This window comes from Acromyrmex echinatior, chromosome 13 (assembly GCF_024713525.1).
Source record: "Acromyrmex echinatior isolate Ae372 chromosome 13, ASM2471352v2, whole genome shotgun sequence".
In the NCBI taxonomy this organism is placed as follows: Eukaryota; Metazoa; Arthropoda; class Insecta; order Hymenoptera; family Formicidae; genus Acromyrmex; species Acromyrmex echinatior.
The window spans coordinates 4,581,836-4,595,645 of NC_141864.1; the positions used below are offsets into that span (position 1 = coordinate 4,581,836).

The following is a 13,810-nucleotide window of genomic DNA, read 5'->3' on the forward strand; positions in this document are numbered from 1 at the left end:
TGAAAATATTATAATCTCACAAAATTATTATCTTTTCAACGATTTTATTTTTTCTATGGTCTCTTCAATAAATTTAATTAAAAGAGTCAAATTACAGAGAAAAAGCGTAACATGGATTAAATAGTACAAAAAATTTAGCTAAAAAAATACACCTAAAACCACAACATTATTATGATTAATTTAATTTTAACAATGCTGACGAAAATCCCAACTTAATTTAAGAATTCGCGCGTTCAGAGTCCATCATGTCTACATCTGTTACGGTTTGTTTTTTTCTGCTGCAGAATGAGATTCGACGAAGGACTCTCGTCGCATGCAATCGTATCACACGCTTGAGACTTGACAATTACACGTTTCACGTGGAATTGCACCAAGGTCTACACTCTGGAGCCGGTCCAGTACATGTCCGAGCCGCCGCTGCCATGAACGGAAGAGGAATGATAAGGTTATCTAAGCGTAGGTTCCTCAATTCGTGTTATTATTTATCGCAATAACGGTGTTCTTGGATAACGAGACACGTATGAACGGATAAGAGCGAATTCAGTGGCAGAGAGATCGGCAGGCTGCTCCGTTCTTTCCTTCCATGATGACGGATTACGAGCAGAACGCGATGTTCGTCCGGGTGGCGTCGGCTTTCTTTTACGGCCTGTCGTCGTTCATGATAACGGTTGTCAACAAAACTATCCTCACGTCGTACGCCTTCCCATCCTTCCAAGTGCTGGGGATCGGCCAGATGTTCGCGACGATACTGGTCCTATTCTTCGCCAAGAGGCTGCGCTATGTCGAGTTCCCTAATCTGGAGGTGACGACCTTCACCAAGATATGGCCGTTGCCACTGATATACATCGGCAACATGATATTCGGCCTGGGCGGCACCAAGCAGCTAAGCCTACCGATGTTCACCGCCCTGAGGCGATTCAGTATCCTCATGACAATGATCGCCGAGTACTACATCCTCGGCATCAAGGCGCGTCTGTCCATACAGCTGAGTGTTTATACTATGATCCTAGGTGCAGTGGTAGCCGCACTCAACGACCTTGCCTTCAATCTTGAAGGCTATGTCTTTATTCTTTTGAACGATTTCTTCACCGCTGCTAATGGTGTATATATGAAGAAGAAGCTAGATTCTAAGGAATTAGGAAAATATGGACTGATGTATTATAATTCTTTGTTTATGCTCGGCCCAACGGTCCTGATGGCCTGGTGGATGGGCGATATAGATCTGGCATTAAAGTTTCCCCATTGGACAAATCCTCTGTTTATTCTGCAGTTTGTATTGTCGTGCATAATGGGTTTTATCCTATCGTACAGTACGCTCCTCTGTACACTGTATAACTCCGCGCTGACGACTACTATAATTGGATGTCTGAAAAATATATGCGTGACGTATCTCGGTATGGTGATCGGCGGAGACTATATATTTTCGTTGTTGAACTTTGTAGGATTAAATTTAAGTGTGATAGGTAGCTTAGTATATACCTGGGTAACATTTCGTAAAAGAGAGAGTCTGCAGCCAAAGTACACTTTGTTGACTGAATCTCAGGCCAGTAGGATACAAGCCATATGATTGTAAGTTTTTATAAAAACGTAATGCTGTAACTCTGTATAATATAAAGCGTTGTACAAAGAACAATTAAGAACAAATCGTTAAGATGTTCCTTTCTTATGAATGATGACAGGGTGTTGTGTATATGACAAATAGCTGGTGAATAGCTGATGAATATTTCTGTTCCTCGTATCTTAAGATGCTTTTTAATTTACCCAAATTAGAATAATATCGACAACCTGACTGTAATATGTATATACCAAAGTAAAATTGTCTTGTTACCAGATAAATATTATGTTAATTACGAAAGCAGATCAATTAGAGTACGACGTTGCCATAAAGTTAAATATATTAATCTATATATGCATTAATTTGTACATATTTGACAGATACTTTAATGGAAATAAATTTTATTTATTAACTGATAACACGGTTTCAAATCTTCTTACTTTCCTCACTCGGTTTCAGGCCGTTTCGCGACCGCCTGCGAGGCGTTCCTGGAGGACTATGCCAAGCACTATGTATCCCTATCCCCCCTGCAACGTGTGCTTCTCTCGATGGGCTCGGCGGCTATATCGTTGGCGAATCCGTCTCGAGGTGATATGATAGCGTGTTTGGGGGAAACTACCGGTAAAAACGCTCTCATGCATTGTCATCAACAAATGAAGAATACAAATGAGGGTCAACGTATACTCGCGCAAAAGCCACGCATAAATACGTCCACCGTCGACCTTTCTTACCTCAAAGACCTGCCGCCTGGGACTGTGGGCAGAACGTATTGCGATTTCTTGAATGACAATGTAAGATAAATCTTACCATCTGCACAGAAAAAAAATATTAACAATCAATGGTAGTCTAATTGAAAATAGTTTTATTAATTCAATGACATTAATGGAACAAACATGCCATGCTTTTGTTTTAATGAAATATTTCACTAATACTTTCATTGAATTAACAAGATAATTTCAATTAGACTACTATTGATAAGTATTGTTAATAACATCTTTTTTTTCCTGGAGAACAACCACAAATGTGAGTTTTATTGAACGAGCTATATAATTGCAGAATGTGTCGCCCGACGATAGACCTATAGTGCAATTTATCGATGATATTGAGCTGGCCTATGTGATGCAACGATATCGAGAAGTGCACGATATTTTTCATGCTATGCTTTTAATGCCGACGACGATGCTAGGAGAGGTAGCAGTTAAATGGGTGGAGGCTTTACAAATGCATTTGCCGATGTGCATAACTGGCGCAATATTTGGAGCTAGTCGACTACGTCCTAGGTAAACCTGTGAGCTGCTTTGTAAGATAGCCTGTAATTATCATTAATATGTCATTATTATTTTATGTATCATGTAACATTTCAGACAGAGACAATTATATTTAGATCATTATCTCTCATGGTCTACAAAAACCGGATTGAATGCGAAGTTCTTGCTAGGGATATATTTCGAGGAGCGCTGGGAACAGTCCCTCGAGGATTTTCATAAAGAAATGAATATCGTACGTCTTGTATGAATTGTGATTTAAGAGTAATTAAGTATTAATCAACTTATAAAAAATTATTTATTAGTTATTTAATTATTAATAATAATTATTATTATGTGCAAAATAAAGTTTTGGTCTCTCTGAAGTTTAACATGTTGAAACGCTTTTTGTCAATATTAAATAAATCTAAAGAAATTACTAATCCTTAAACATACACATAGACAAGATTATAGATCGGATCTGCGTTTGAAAACAATACGCATAATTGATATTACAAATTTGATTTAATTAAACGTTACATCTGTTATAAACATATATAATCTAAAATTGTACGTTTACCATAATCGTTATTATCGTCGTTGTTTCCAATAATCGTAATTGTGATTCTCATCTTTTGCTCTTTTGCTCCTTTTTTTATCGTTTTCTTAGGTGATATTATTATGCACGGAGTGTACCTTAAAATGGAAGTGCTTTAGAGATCTAATTATAACCATTTGGAACAAAATATTCATACAAAGTTACATCTTGAAACGCATCCTTTCTGAATTACTACTATTTGGCACACAAAAATTGCTCGAATACAATCTTATTCTTAAATTGGAAGAATTAATAACGCGATTCATTAAAGAGCACCCTCGTTTCAAATACATCCCGAATTATGTATTTCCGAATAAAATTGGAAATGACTTAGCTTAAGAGATACATATATATAAGAAAGGATATATATGAAGATTACTTCTATTTAAAAATCTTGCGCCACTGCGAAATTTGATTAAAGATCGAATGATCCGCCTTCTTCCTAAGATGGACAAGCTGAATCGATCAATACGAGTACATCGTGATATTATTTCGTAAAATAAGTACATATAAATAGATGAGCAAAACTGATTGTCATTCTTCGACGTAATTAAGTATTACGCTCGTTTATGCTGATTTTTTACTTATAATATTATTTCATTTCGGCTACATGCAACGAATTCTGACGATGATAAAGTTTTCAGCCGACAAAATGCGTCTAAAGCTTTGTGCAAAATCTGTAAACTTGAGCAAAATTGCAACAAGTTTCGTTGGAAAGCTTGTTCACATCGTCATTTTACTGCGTTCGGCTACCTAGACAATAGATATAGAAGAAATGGAACGATATTTTTTAACAGTAAAAACGATAATGAGTATCACATATGTATATTATATATATTTATATATATATATATATATATATGTATAAGCGTAGGAAAGATATGTAAAGTAATCAATTAGTAAATAGATGAATCTCTCTTGCTCGCGAAATCACATGTTTCTCGCAGAATACTGATTGTTACGGAAATAATCATTAAAAGATTATTCTTAGATTATTCCTCTTGACATGCGTAGAAGATTATACGAGAAACTTGCGATTATCCGCCGCATTGAATTTTTATCATTATGTTATTAGCCTACACTTACTTATATAATCAAAATTAGATAAATCTAGTTGAGCAGTAATTTTAGTGGCCAGAGAGCATCCTACATTGTCGTGTTTAGGCATTTACGACTTCTCGAATCGACTTCAATTCGCGAATTAGTTCGAGCCACCTGCGAAAGCGATCAAGAAAGAATTCAGGATGCTTCTTAGCTGATTGTAATCGATTTGGTCCGCGCCGCCGCTGCTGCTGGAGCATGGATCGTCTTTCGTATTCTCTTTCGGTAGAGATGCGTTCGCATTTGCGTACACTTAATCCAGAGTCAGCTTCTTGAGGTAGCAGTAAATCTCCTGGAAATTGGGTCGATCCTCCGCAAGTTTGCACCAACATCGCAGCATCAGCCGGTACAGATCATCTGCGCAGAACATCGGCTGCTCGAGAATTCGCGGACATTTCTTCTTACTGCCGTTGTCTAACGAGTACCATAGGCCACAGTTCTCTAACACCTGTTCTGAGGTCATGTCGGCATACGGTACGTCTTCACAGCGCGTTAACACTTCCCAAACCGTCACGCCATACGACCAAACGTCGGATGGACAGCTTCGTTTTCCCTAAACATAGAAGTATTATTCTCAATTTAATTTAAACATTATCTACAAAATTTTCAGATAAAATGACCAATATCTCAATTTTTTGAACGTTTCTTTTTTTCTCTCTCCAAACAATCCTTTAGAAAATTATATTTTATTTTCACTAAGATAAATGCTTTTTATATATTTTTATAATTCTATTTTTTATTCTACATTTACGTTACATTGTATTAAATAATGAACTTAATTCCTGCCGTTTTTTCGTCTCCAAAATTGATTTGTTTCGAAGGGAAGATGAATGAATGCCTTAATCAAAGTAATTTTCTCCATTTTCTACTACTTTTTCCCATCTTTCCGGCAATAGGGCAATCCCACAGCGGTAGAACGCGGTGTCTTTCGAGGCAATTCATTCATCCACCCATTTTTGGACTTCTTCATAACTGGAGAAGTGTGTCCGTAAGTGCGTGTTGCACCGAAAGAGATAGTAATCCGACGATGCAAAGTTTGGAGAGCATGTTGGATAAGGAAGGATTTCTCATTCAAGCTGTAGAAGTGTCTGCTTCACGCTTTTCACAACATATGGTCGAGCGTTATCATGCAACAAAATAACTTTGCATCGATTGTTGGCTATGGGTGGTCTTTTTGCATCAACTCGTTACTCAAACAGCACAATTGCCGTTGGTAGCGATCAGCTGTAACGATTTCATTTGGATGCAACAATAATACAGCACATCGTCCTAGTCCCATCCGTTAATTTAAATTTAACGACCAATTCTTGCAGCTCGACATCTTGAAATTTTTCAGCTATCCTTTCAGCTATTCTTTGTCTCTTACGTCAAAATCACCGTTTCGGAAGCATTCAAACCAAACTCTACATGTTCTTTCCGATGGGATTTCATCACCATACATTTCAGATAATAAGTGAGGCGCTTCAGCTGCGGTTTTCTTGAGATCGAAGTAGTGTAGAAGCACAGATCGGAAAAAGAGCTTATCATGATTTATTTTCAATTGGAAAATCTCTTTGGTGTCGAAAAATCTAACTTGTGAGGATTGAATCATTTTCAGCAAGTGATGATGTCTAAACTACAAAACATATGACTTCATCGTCGAAAGCGTTGGAGCCAACATCCTCTAGCAGCGAGTAGCAGGAATTAAATTCATCACCAATATTACCTTCCCTTACTTTCGCTAAGACGTTAATTATTTGTTCAAAACATAACAGATTTATTATTACCGATTTTATCTATTATGACTGATAACAAGTTATTTAAAAAGAACTGATTGTAATGGCGATATCAACGATAAATTATATTTCCTGTTTACACACTGACATTTTTTAAACATACGGAATTTTCGGATCTAATCATCGCTACTTGTTTGAAGAATTATTGCTATTGTTTTTACATTGAATTGAAGTATATTTTTCCTTTTTTATTGTTTTTAGTTTGTAATCGATTTATAATTCTGATTATGTTTATAGTTATTAGTATTATACGTTGCGAATGATTCGATCGGAATCGAATCATTATTTTACTTTCATATAGCACTACTTTTATATTTATTACCTTTTATTAATGTATATTAAATATATTAAATCTATTATTTTTGGCTCGTAGTCCTTCTCAACATTTCAATTTTCATTTAATTTTATATTATTTTATCAAAAATGAAATATATATATGAAATATATATGAATGACTGAAGATTGGATTAAATAAGATTATTTTCTTTTTTGAAATCTATTTAATTAAAAAAAAAATAATTACCGATAAGACCGCTTCCCATGCCATCCAACGTAATGGTATTTTCGCATAGCACTCATCGACATAATATTCACTGTCATATTTACTGCAGTACATGGCCTGATCGGATACTTTAATCAGCAAATCTTTACAAACAATGCAATTCCTACAAAATGTATTGACACATGTAAAATACATGTACGTAATATTATCACAAAATATATAACGAATGTATGGTTACCTGGCTGCTAGATCGCAATGCGGTACGTTCAAACTTTCAAGGTATTTCATACCTGAAGCGATTTGCGTCACCAAATTCAACGAGCACTCGTAACTGCGGAATTCATAATTTTGTGAATACTTTTGGAAAAAATAAACGAAATCTCTGATCGAATTGTTATGCAATCTTACCTTATCGGTGCAGCGTGATCGTGATTTTTTAAAAAACTTGATAGATCCCCGAGTTCTCCGTATTCGAAAATGGCACTAAAAGGCTCCTCCTCAACGATCGCGATTATCCTAGCGATATTAACATCCCGTATTTCAGCCAAGATATGCATGTCGTTCATAAAGTCTTCCCTAAAATAATACATATTCATATATAATTCAAGAGCTTTGCAGAAACTCATTAAACTGTGATATGCTTTTACCTTAAAGAGTCAACTACGCCGCGCCATAAGGATCGAACTATAACTACTTGACGATTTTGAAGAATGCCTAGATCTGGATTTTGTATGCCTTTTGCTTCGCATAAATGAACCTAAATAAGATGCACATCTTTTGTATTAAAAATTATAAAAAAAAATTAAACAGAGATGTCTAAAAAAACATCGAAGAAAGAGGATGCTTTTATAGCAATTTATGTTCAGAACAATAGTCAGAAATAGGTGAACTTAAATGAGAGAATTTAATAAGACTTCACTTTTCAAATAAAAAATTAAAAACTCCACAAAAAAAAATTAAAAGACGTTTAAAACACAAAATTAAAAGACGTTTAAAATAACTAAAGAAAAGAATTTATAGCGATTCATATAGAACAATAATTGGAAATACAAGACTCACCAAACCGAAATTTCCTTCACCGAGCTTATCGAGGATTCTCAATCTATGCCGAGAGATACGCGGAACGTCATAAGTCCCGCGTTTGTATGATACGATCGAATCCCGAATGAGTAGTGGCGTGAATAGACTCACAATGGGATGCTGATCGCGTCTCTTGATCTACAACATGCCGTAATACTGCATCGATTAATCGCATTGCATTAACGATCGCAAAATTGTTTAAATTATCGTTATTTATATATATTGCGAATCTTCTTACCGTCAAGATGTCCGTAGCCGCATAATAACTCTCATATACTCTCTGATTAATTTTTCCCGTTTGCGAATGACTCAGTTTTTTCAACATCGTTGGCACTATACATTCCACTTCATCGGTGAAATCTTCGCTAGTTTTAGTATCTAAAAATATATATATGCAAAGTTGTATTAATAATGCTAAAATATAATTTAAGTATGCATAAGAAATATTTGATTGAACACATCATTTAACAAATGTAATAATATAATGCTTGTTACTGCAAGTTTATAAATAATTTCGTTTATTCTACTAATTAATGTTCATATTATTAAATATGAAATTAATCACGACTAAATTAAAATCAATTGGTAAAGGAAAATTGGGGCAAACATAAGTTATTATTAAATACATAGAATGGAAAGAAGCAAATCAAATAAATTATTGTATTCTATTAATCATCGGACAATCATTATATTCTGATTATATATAGAGAAATATTGTTTTGTGTGTGTGTGTGTGTGTGTGTTTGTATGTGTGCGTTTGGATCTCTAATATCAAACAAAATAAAGTTTCTTAACCACTTCTGTGATTGGAGACGATCGATATTCGAACTAATTATTAAATGTCAATAACGGTCATTGATATGTGGTTCTATACATACCAAAATGTTCTGTTTTATAATTAGATCTCGCTTCACATTTGACATATGGTTGTGGGGATATTTTATTAATCTTCTCATAAATACTATGCTGCTCGCTCGAATCGCCATCGTCGAATTTGTAATCATTGTTTGACGCAATTTTGCTTTTCAACGATAGTCGAGATTGCGACAGATTGTTTACCACGATCGGTGTAGGTAATTTGATATCCTTCGTATTGATCGTAATACCAGGCGCTGGTGAGCCGCATAATAACGCGGTATGCTTTTGTAACAGAGCCACTTTGTTGCGACCTCTCTGCTTTATCAGGAAGATCGTACAACCCGAAAAAAAAACAATTATAGTCAACGCAGCACTAATTAGCCCAATATATGTTGGCGAATTGTTCACGGGAAAGGCATCTGGCGTTAAATTCGACTCGTTTAACACCAACGTTGTTTCATTCGAGACAGTTTTTGATTTTCCCATCATTGTACCTCTATGTTGAATATTAATCTTTCTCCCATCGCTAACTTCTCCTCCAATTTTGTCATCAGTTTCAATTTCTAAGTCCCCAATCTCCCCTTTAATTTCTGTATCGTCGATCTGTTTTATTCTCGCAATCTGATCCTGATTGATTATTTGGGATATATTCTCATTACTATTTGTATATATCCATGACAAATGTGCCAATGCTTCGTCAGTGTTGTTTTTTACATCTGGAACTAAATTATAAAATAATACATCTTGATATATATATATATATATATATATATATATATATATATATAGTAATAAAATATATAGTAATAGTAGCAATGAAATCAAATTGTACCTGTCTCAAACGAAATCTCGCTTAGCAACAACCATTCTGATTGAGGTTTTATGTCTATCTTGACAAATTTGCCAAGTCTTAATTGCAATGGAATAGATATCAAGGCGCTACTTTTACTTTTGCCATCCTTTTCATTACTGTTACTAGGAATCTTAGGCTCGTTAAACATTTGAAATGTTTCTGGTGTTTCGTGATATTCCTTGCCATCCAATGAAAACCAAAAGTTTACTATCGAGAACATCTAAAAATTGTTGAATTTAAAATAAGTTTATTATTACATTAAGAAACTTATATCGAATCACGCACCTCAACATTTAAATCAGGCAGATTGGCCACATGAATCGTACAATTTCTAAATTTCCGAGAAAATTGGAATTCAAAGAATAATTCTATATTATCTCGATCATGCCATCCGATCCAGTTAGTTATTCTATTGGATTCCAGGATTTCTATTTCGCTACCGACTATGCCGTCGGTTAATTGTCCTAGTCCGTTCAACATTAAATTCTCAATTTCCGTGCCATCATACGACGCATCCTCAACATTACACCTATTAGGTCCATCTGTATCAGCTTTAGGCGCGGTATAACTAGCAATGCCTTCTGTATAAACAATGAAGGTTACTTTATTTATTTCGATCCATTAGTGTTTTTTAATCCGTATTACATATATTTATAATTTATAATATTTTTAAATTTTATAATGCTACTAATTATATTGTTTTCATAAAAATTAGATGCATTTAAAACTGTATTGAGAACGATCAAAACTATAGCAAGGAATCCATATATGGCGCATTCCACATGTCAAGATCCTAAAAATAAACTACTTAAGATTTTTAAACATATTATTGAGTATGAAACATGTTAGTGAGTACATTGTATAAAATTGAAGATAAAAAAAAAATAAGTATTTTATGCTTTGTGTGTCAAAGAAAAATTTTTTAAAACGACTACCTTCAATCTCTTAGATGCAAGACATATAATACTTATATATATATATATATATATACAATATACAATATATATATATATATATATATATACATATATGTATATGTTTTCTATATAATCTTATACAATATATGCATTAATAGTTTCTATGATCATTTTAAAAAATCCCACGTAATCCATTTTAGAATGGACTTTGAAAAATGGAATGTATACAAAATGAACGTAGAATTGAAAGTAAACTGTTAATTTTTATTATAAAACTTTATATATACAGAGAGAGAGAGAGAGAGAGAGAGAGAGAGAGAGAAATGCAAATATAATAAACGTAAAATTAAATAGCATATGTATAACACTCACGATTCCAGACACAGCCATAAATCTCGACACGCATGCACACAGTGCGAGGATGCTGACTGTAAGGAACAAATCTCACTCGACTCGCTACGAATGGTAAATCTAACTTCTGTTTTTCAACTAGATATGTATTGCTATTGCCACGTAGAACCTGAAATATAAATATAATGGAGTGTCAATATAATTAAATTTTCTGCCTTCGATGAGTTTTAAAAAAATTCTTTTTTTCGACAAATTCATTTTTTATAACGACAAATCACTGACAAATCCATGAGAGGCAGGCATAGGGACTATAATCTCCCCTTCCTCCTTAAAATCTTCTTCTTTAAAAATATTTATAGCAAAATGTTTTTTAATATTTCTAAAATTAATCACAATTTTGATATTTTCCAAAAATATTTTTTAAGGAACTCGTAGATAAAAAACATATATTTCATTATATTATTCTTTTTTGTCAATATAATTTAAAATAAAACGTTTTACGAATTTAAATAATACTTTTTCAATGTAATAATTTAAATAATAATTTAATATTCTCTTTTCATATTTGACTTAAAAAAAATTCCACTTGTGCGCTAATGGCCTTCCCCTTGACAAATTTTTGGATCTGTCAATAGGACAAATTAATCTTAAAATGTTATTTTTTTTTATAACGCATTAATCTAAATTGTTATTGATTCTTAGTTAGAAAGTTAAGAAAATTAAAATTAGATTAATATATCTTTCCTAAAAGTCTGTAGAACGATATTTTATGAAATCTTTAATTACAAAATATTTCAATCTTTATAAATTAAATCTTAAGTGAATAGTTTTTAATTAATCTTTATTAATAATCGAACATACCTTGTTCCCTCTTAAATCTTTGTACTGATGCCATTTTTCATGCCGCCAATATTCCAGAAAAAATGCCTCGGCATATTCTTGACCTTGACCATTACCGAATCTTCCCTGGGTTTCGGTCCACGTGATAAGATGGTCTCTCGTTAAATCGATTTCCAGGTATTCGCGTATGGCGCTACTAATTTGAGCCTTTGGACACCAAGCACCACCGTTTTTTTCCTGTCGTATTCTACAAAAATATTCGTACGTCATTGCAATGACTACATAGTTATTATATTTTCGCGTGTTAATTTCTGTACCTCGCATTTTGAGGACCGACGGATTTCATTTCGTAACTGGAGGACGCGGTGATTGCTTCATCCGGGATTTTTCCTTCTTCCATGCCGAGTGGAAGAATACATTTTTCTAAAATTATAATTATCATTACATTTTGAATATTTCAGAATTGAAGTATAGATGCACTATGTAATTTACATATATTCTTTACATATTTAAATATCGAATATTACAAAAAACTAAATATTAACTTGGCTTTTAATTATTTCTGTAAACATATAAATAAAATAAATATAATTATATATGAACAAATAATTATAAAAAATGCATTTTACATTTATATTTACAGTTAAGATTGCTTCTTTGTCGTTATTATTAATAATATAATTATTGAAATTATCTTATTTATTATCTCATTTATATATGTGCCGTTAGTCAATCTTTGATAATTAAATAATGAGTACAAATCATAATTTTTTTCAAAAATCTAAAGATTGGAGGGAACGAGGAGGGAGGGAGGGAGGGAGAGAGAGAGAGAGAGAGAGAGAGAGAACAAATTTTGTGTCAAAGGACATCACATGAATCCCATGAGTCCAGCTTATAAAAATATCTACATATTGTAAAATAAATGTACTCGTATAAAAAGGTTAATAACGAAGCAATGAAAAGCTAAACCAACTTACCGAGAGTGTTCCCAATTATGAATCCCTTCGCGCACCAACTGAACAGTATTAGGACTTTTATCAAAAGGCGTACGGTCTCCATGATATGTTGCGATAATGCGGCGCGTACTGATACTCCGAGCACATTTATAAATCATAATACAGCTCGAGGAACTCTCTCATCCCCGTTTTTTTCACAGGGAGGAGAACACCGCGATGCGCTGTCTATATCCAGAAGAATAAACGCAATTTTACAAAACGGCAACAGCCGCGAAATATAATGCAGCTTTTCGCTCTCGCACAGGGTGGGGATGTTGATACTCGGCGTAGCTTAACCCGGCTGTTGTCTCTGCGCAACAAGTATGGAACGATCAATATGCGTTATTTCGTGGGTGGGAAAAATTCTCGTGCGTATTTCATAATTTATTTCTTTTCTTTTTTTCCACCCTTTATTTATCTTTTGCCGAACGCGGCAATTGATTTTCCATTCCAAGAAAGATCATTAGAGATTCCCGCGTTGAGTAGAAAAGAGATTTCCTCTTTGATCTTTAACATTCTACACATTGTCCTTACCGTTCGGCAGAAGCCGCTGATGCTCCGAGATCTGTCTCATAATTTTAAATGGAACACGTGCGTCGTGTTAATAATAAGCCCCTTTCTCTCGTCAAGTTTGGCGCTTTAACTGCTCCACTCGGATCGCATTTTCATGTCTCTATCGCACAATGCAAAATAACTGTGTACAGTACTCACGATACATCCTGATCCCGCACACCGCAACATTTTTGCGAGTGAGGGGTGACTGATAGTCGCGGCATTGCTCTCCACGGTCACTGTGATATCGCGGGAGGAAAGGACTTTTCAGGGTGATAACGCCGAGGGGTGTGACGTTCCGACAGCCAATGGCGATAGCGGTAGTGTTTCACTGCGCAAAATCATAAAATTCCCGATAATCGAGATATTTTTCCACAATACAAGCATCGACAAAAGCTTTCCATAAACTCCAAATGCGTCAACCTTTTTTAAAACAAAATGCACTATTAATTTAATATATTCAATTCGATATATTAATATAAACGATTTCATATAAGATAATTGTCTTTATTATTGTATCTTAGTATTTATAATTAAGCCATAAAGAAAATCAGCATAATAAGAAAAAGTATTTTTCTTTTAAGTTAAA

General features: G+C 34.1%; 3 protein-coding genes across 8 annotated transcripts; 2 read left to right on the forward strand and 1 right to left on the reverse strand.

Moving 5' to 3' along the window:
* The first annotated feature begins 209 nt into the window (after positions 1 to 209).
* On the forward strand, positions 210 to 3,185 carry LOC147907540 (ubiquinone biosynthesis protein COQ4 homolog, mitochondrial-like). Of its 2 annotated transcripts, none has more exons than XM_087412572.1 (4): positions 210 to 456; positions 2,015 to 2,346; positions 2,612 to 2,835; positions 2,920 to 3,185. In XM_087412572.1, exons 1-4 carry the CDS (start codon positions 246 to 248, stop codon positions 3,068 to 3,070), a joined length of 918 nt encoding a protein of 305 aa, XP_087268698.1. In that variant the 5' UTR covers positions 210 to 245; the 3' UTR covers positions 3,071 to 3,185. The 2 variants fall into 2 exon arrangements, with proteins under 2 accessions (XP_087268698.1, XP_087268699.1); XM_087412573.1 differs by having other exon boundaries at positions 2,612 to 2,843; positions 2,920 to 3,060.
* Positions 451 to 1,974, forward strand: LOC105150689 (UDP-sugar transporter UST74c). The gene has a single exon (XM_011063933.2). The coding sequence runs from the start codon at positions 584 to 586 to the stop codon at positions 1,565 to 1,567; it is 984 nt and encodes a 327-aa protein (XP_011062235.2). The 5' UTR covers positions 451 to 583; the 3' UTR covers positions 1,568 to 1,974.
* A 120-nt stretch (positions 3,186 to 3,305) lies between the features above and the next one.
* On the reverse strand, positions 3,306 to 13,345 carry LOC105150680 (discoidin domain-containing receptor tyrosine kinase B). Of its 5 annotated transcripts, none has more exons than XR_015547150.1 (16): positions 13,204 to 13,345; positions 12,652 to 12,979; positions 11,992 to 12,097; positions 11,696 to 11,921; positions 10,856 to 11,003; positions 9,852 to 10,147; positions 9,546 to 9,786; positions 8,734 to 9,435; positions 8,094 to 8,233; positions 7,835 to 7,993; positions 7,423 to 7,532; positions 7,184 to 7,351; positions 7,014 to 7,106; positions 6,797 to 6,938; positions 4,484 to 5,051; positions 3,306 to 4,150 (listed from the first exon to the last, which is right to left on the reverse strand). XR_015547150.1 is itself a non-coding variant. In XM_087412566.1 (14 exons), exons 1-14 carry the CDS (start codon positions 12,731 to 12,733, stop codon positions 4,752 to 4,754), a joined length of 2,913 nt encoding a protein of 970 aa, XP_087268692.1. In that variant the 5' UTR covers positions 12,734 to 13,313; the 3' UTR covers positions 3,306 to 4,751. The 5 variants fall into 5 exon arrangements, 1 of the variants encoding a protein (XP_087268692.1); XR_015547151.1 differs by having other exon boundaries at positions 3,306 to 3,495; positions 3,777 to 4,150; positions 12,652 to 13,313; XR_015547152.1 differs by having other exon boundaries at positions 8,734 to 9,429; positions 12,652 to 13,313.
* Positions 13,346 to 13,810: the final 465 nt, after the last annotated feature.

What these genes read in the sequence shown, in the direction of transcription:
- LOC105150689 (XM_011063933.2), top strand. Translation starts at nt 584, where the DNA reads ATGATGACGGATTACGAGCAGAACGCGATGTTCGTCCGGGTGGCGTCG.
- LOC147907540 (XM_087412572.1), top strand. Translation starts at nt 246, where the DNA reads ATGTCTACATCTGTTACGGTTTGTTTTTTTCTGCTGCAGAATGAGATT. An exon ending in AATGATAAGGTTATCTAAGC is followed by an intron (nt 457 to 2,014) that starts GTAGGTTCCTCA and finishes ACTCGGTTTCAG; the next exon opens with GCCGTTTCGCGACCGCCTGC. An exon ending in GCTAGTCGACTACGTCCTAG is followed by an intron (nt 2,836 to 2,919) that starts GTAAACCTGTGA and finishes GTAACATTTCAG; the next exon opens with ACAGAGACAATTATATTTAG.
- LOC105150680 (XM_087412566.1), bottom strand. Translation starts at nt 12,733, where the DNA reads ATGGAGACCGTACGCCTTTTGATAAAAGTCCTAATACTGTTCAGTTGG. An exon ending in CGGCTACGGACATCTTGACG is followed by an intron (nt 7,994 to 8,093) that starts GTAAGAAGATTC and finishes GGCATGTTGTAG; the next exon opens with ATCAAGAGACGCGATCAGCA. An exon ending in CATGGGAAGCGGTCTTATCG is followed by an intron (nt 5,052 to 6,796) that starts GTAATTATTTTT and finishes TTCTATGTTTAG; the next exon opens with GGAAAACGAAGCTGTCCATC.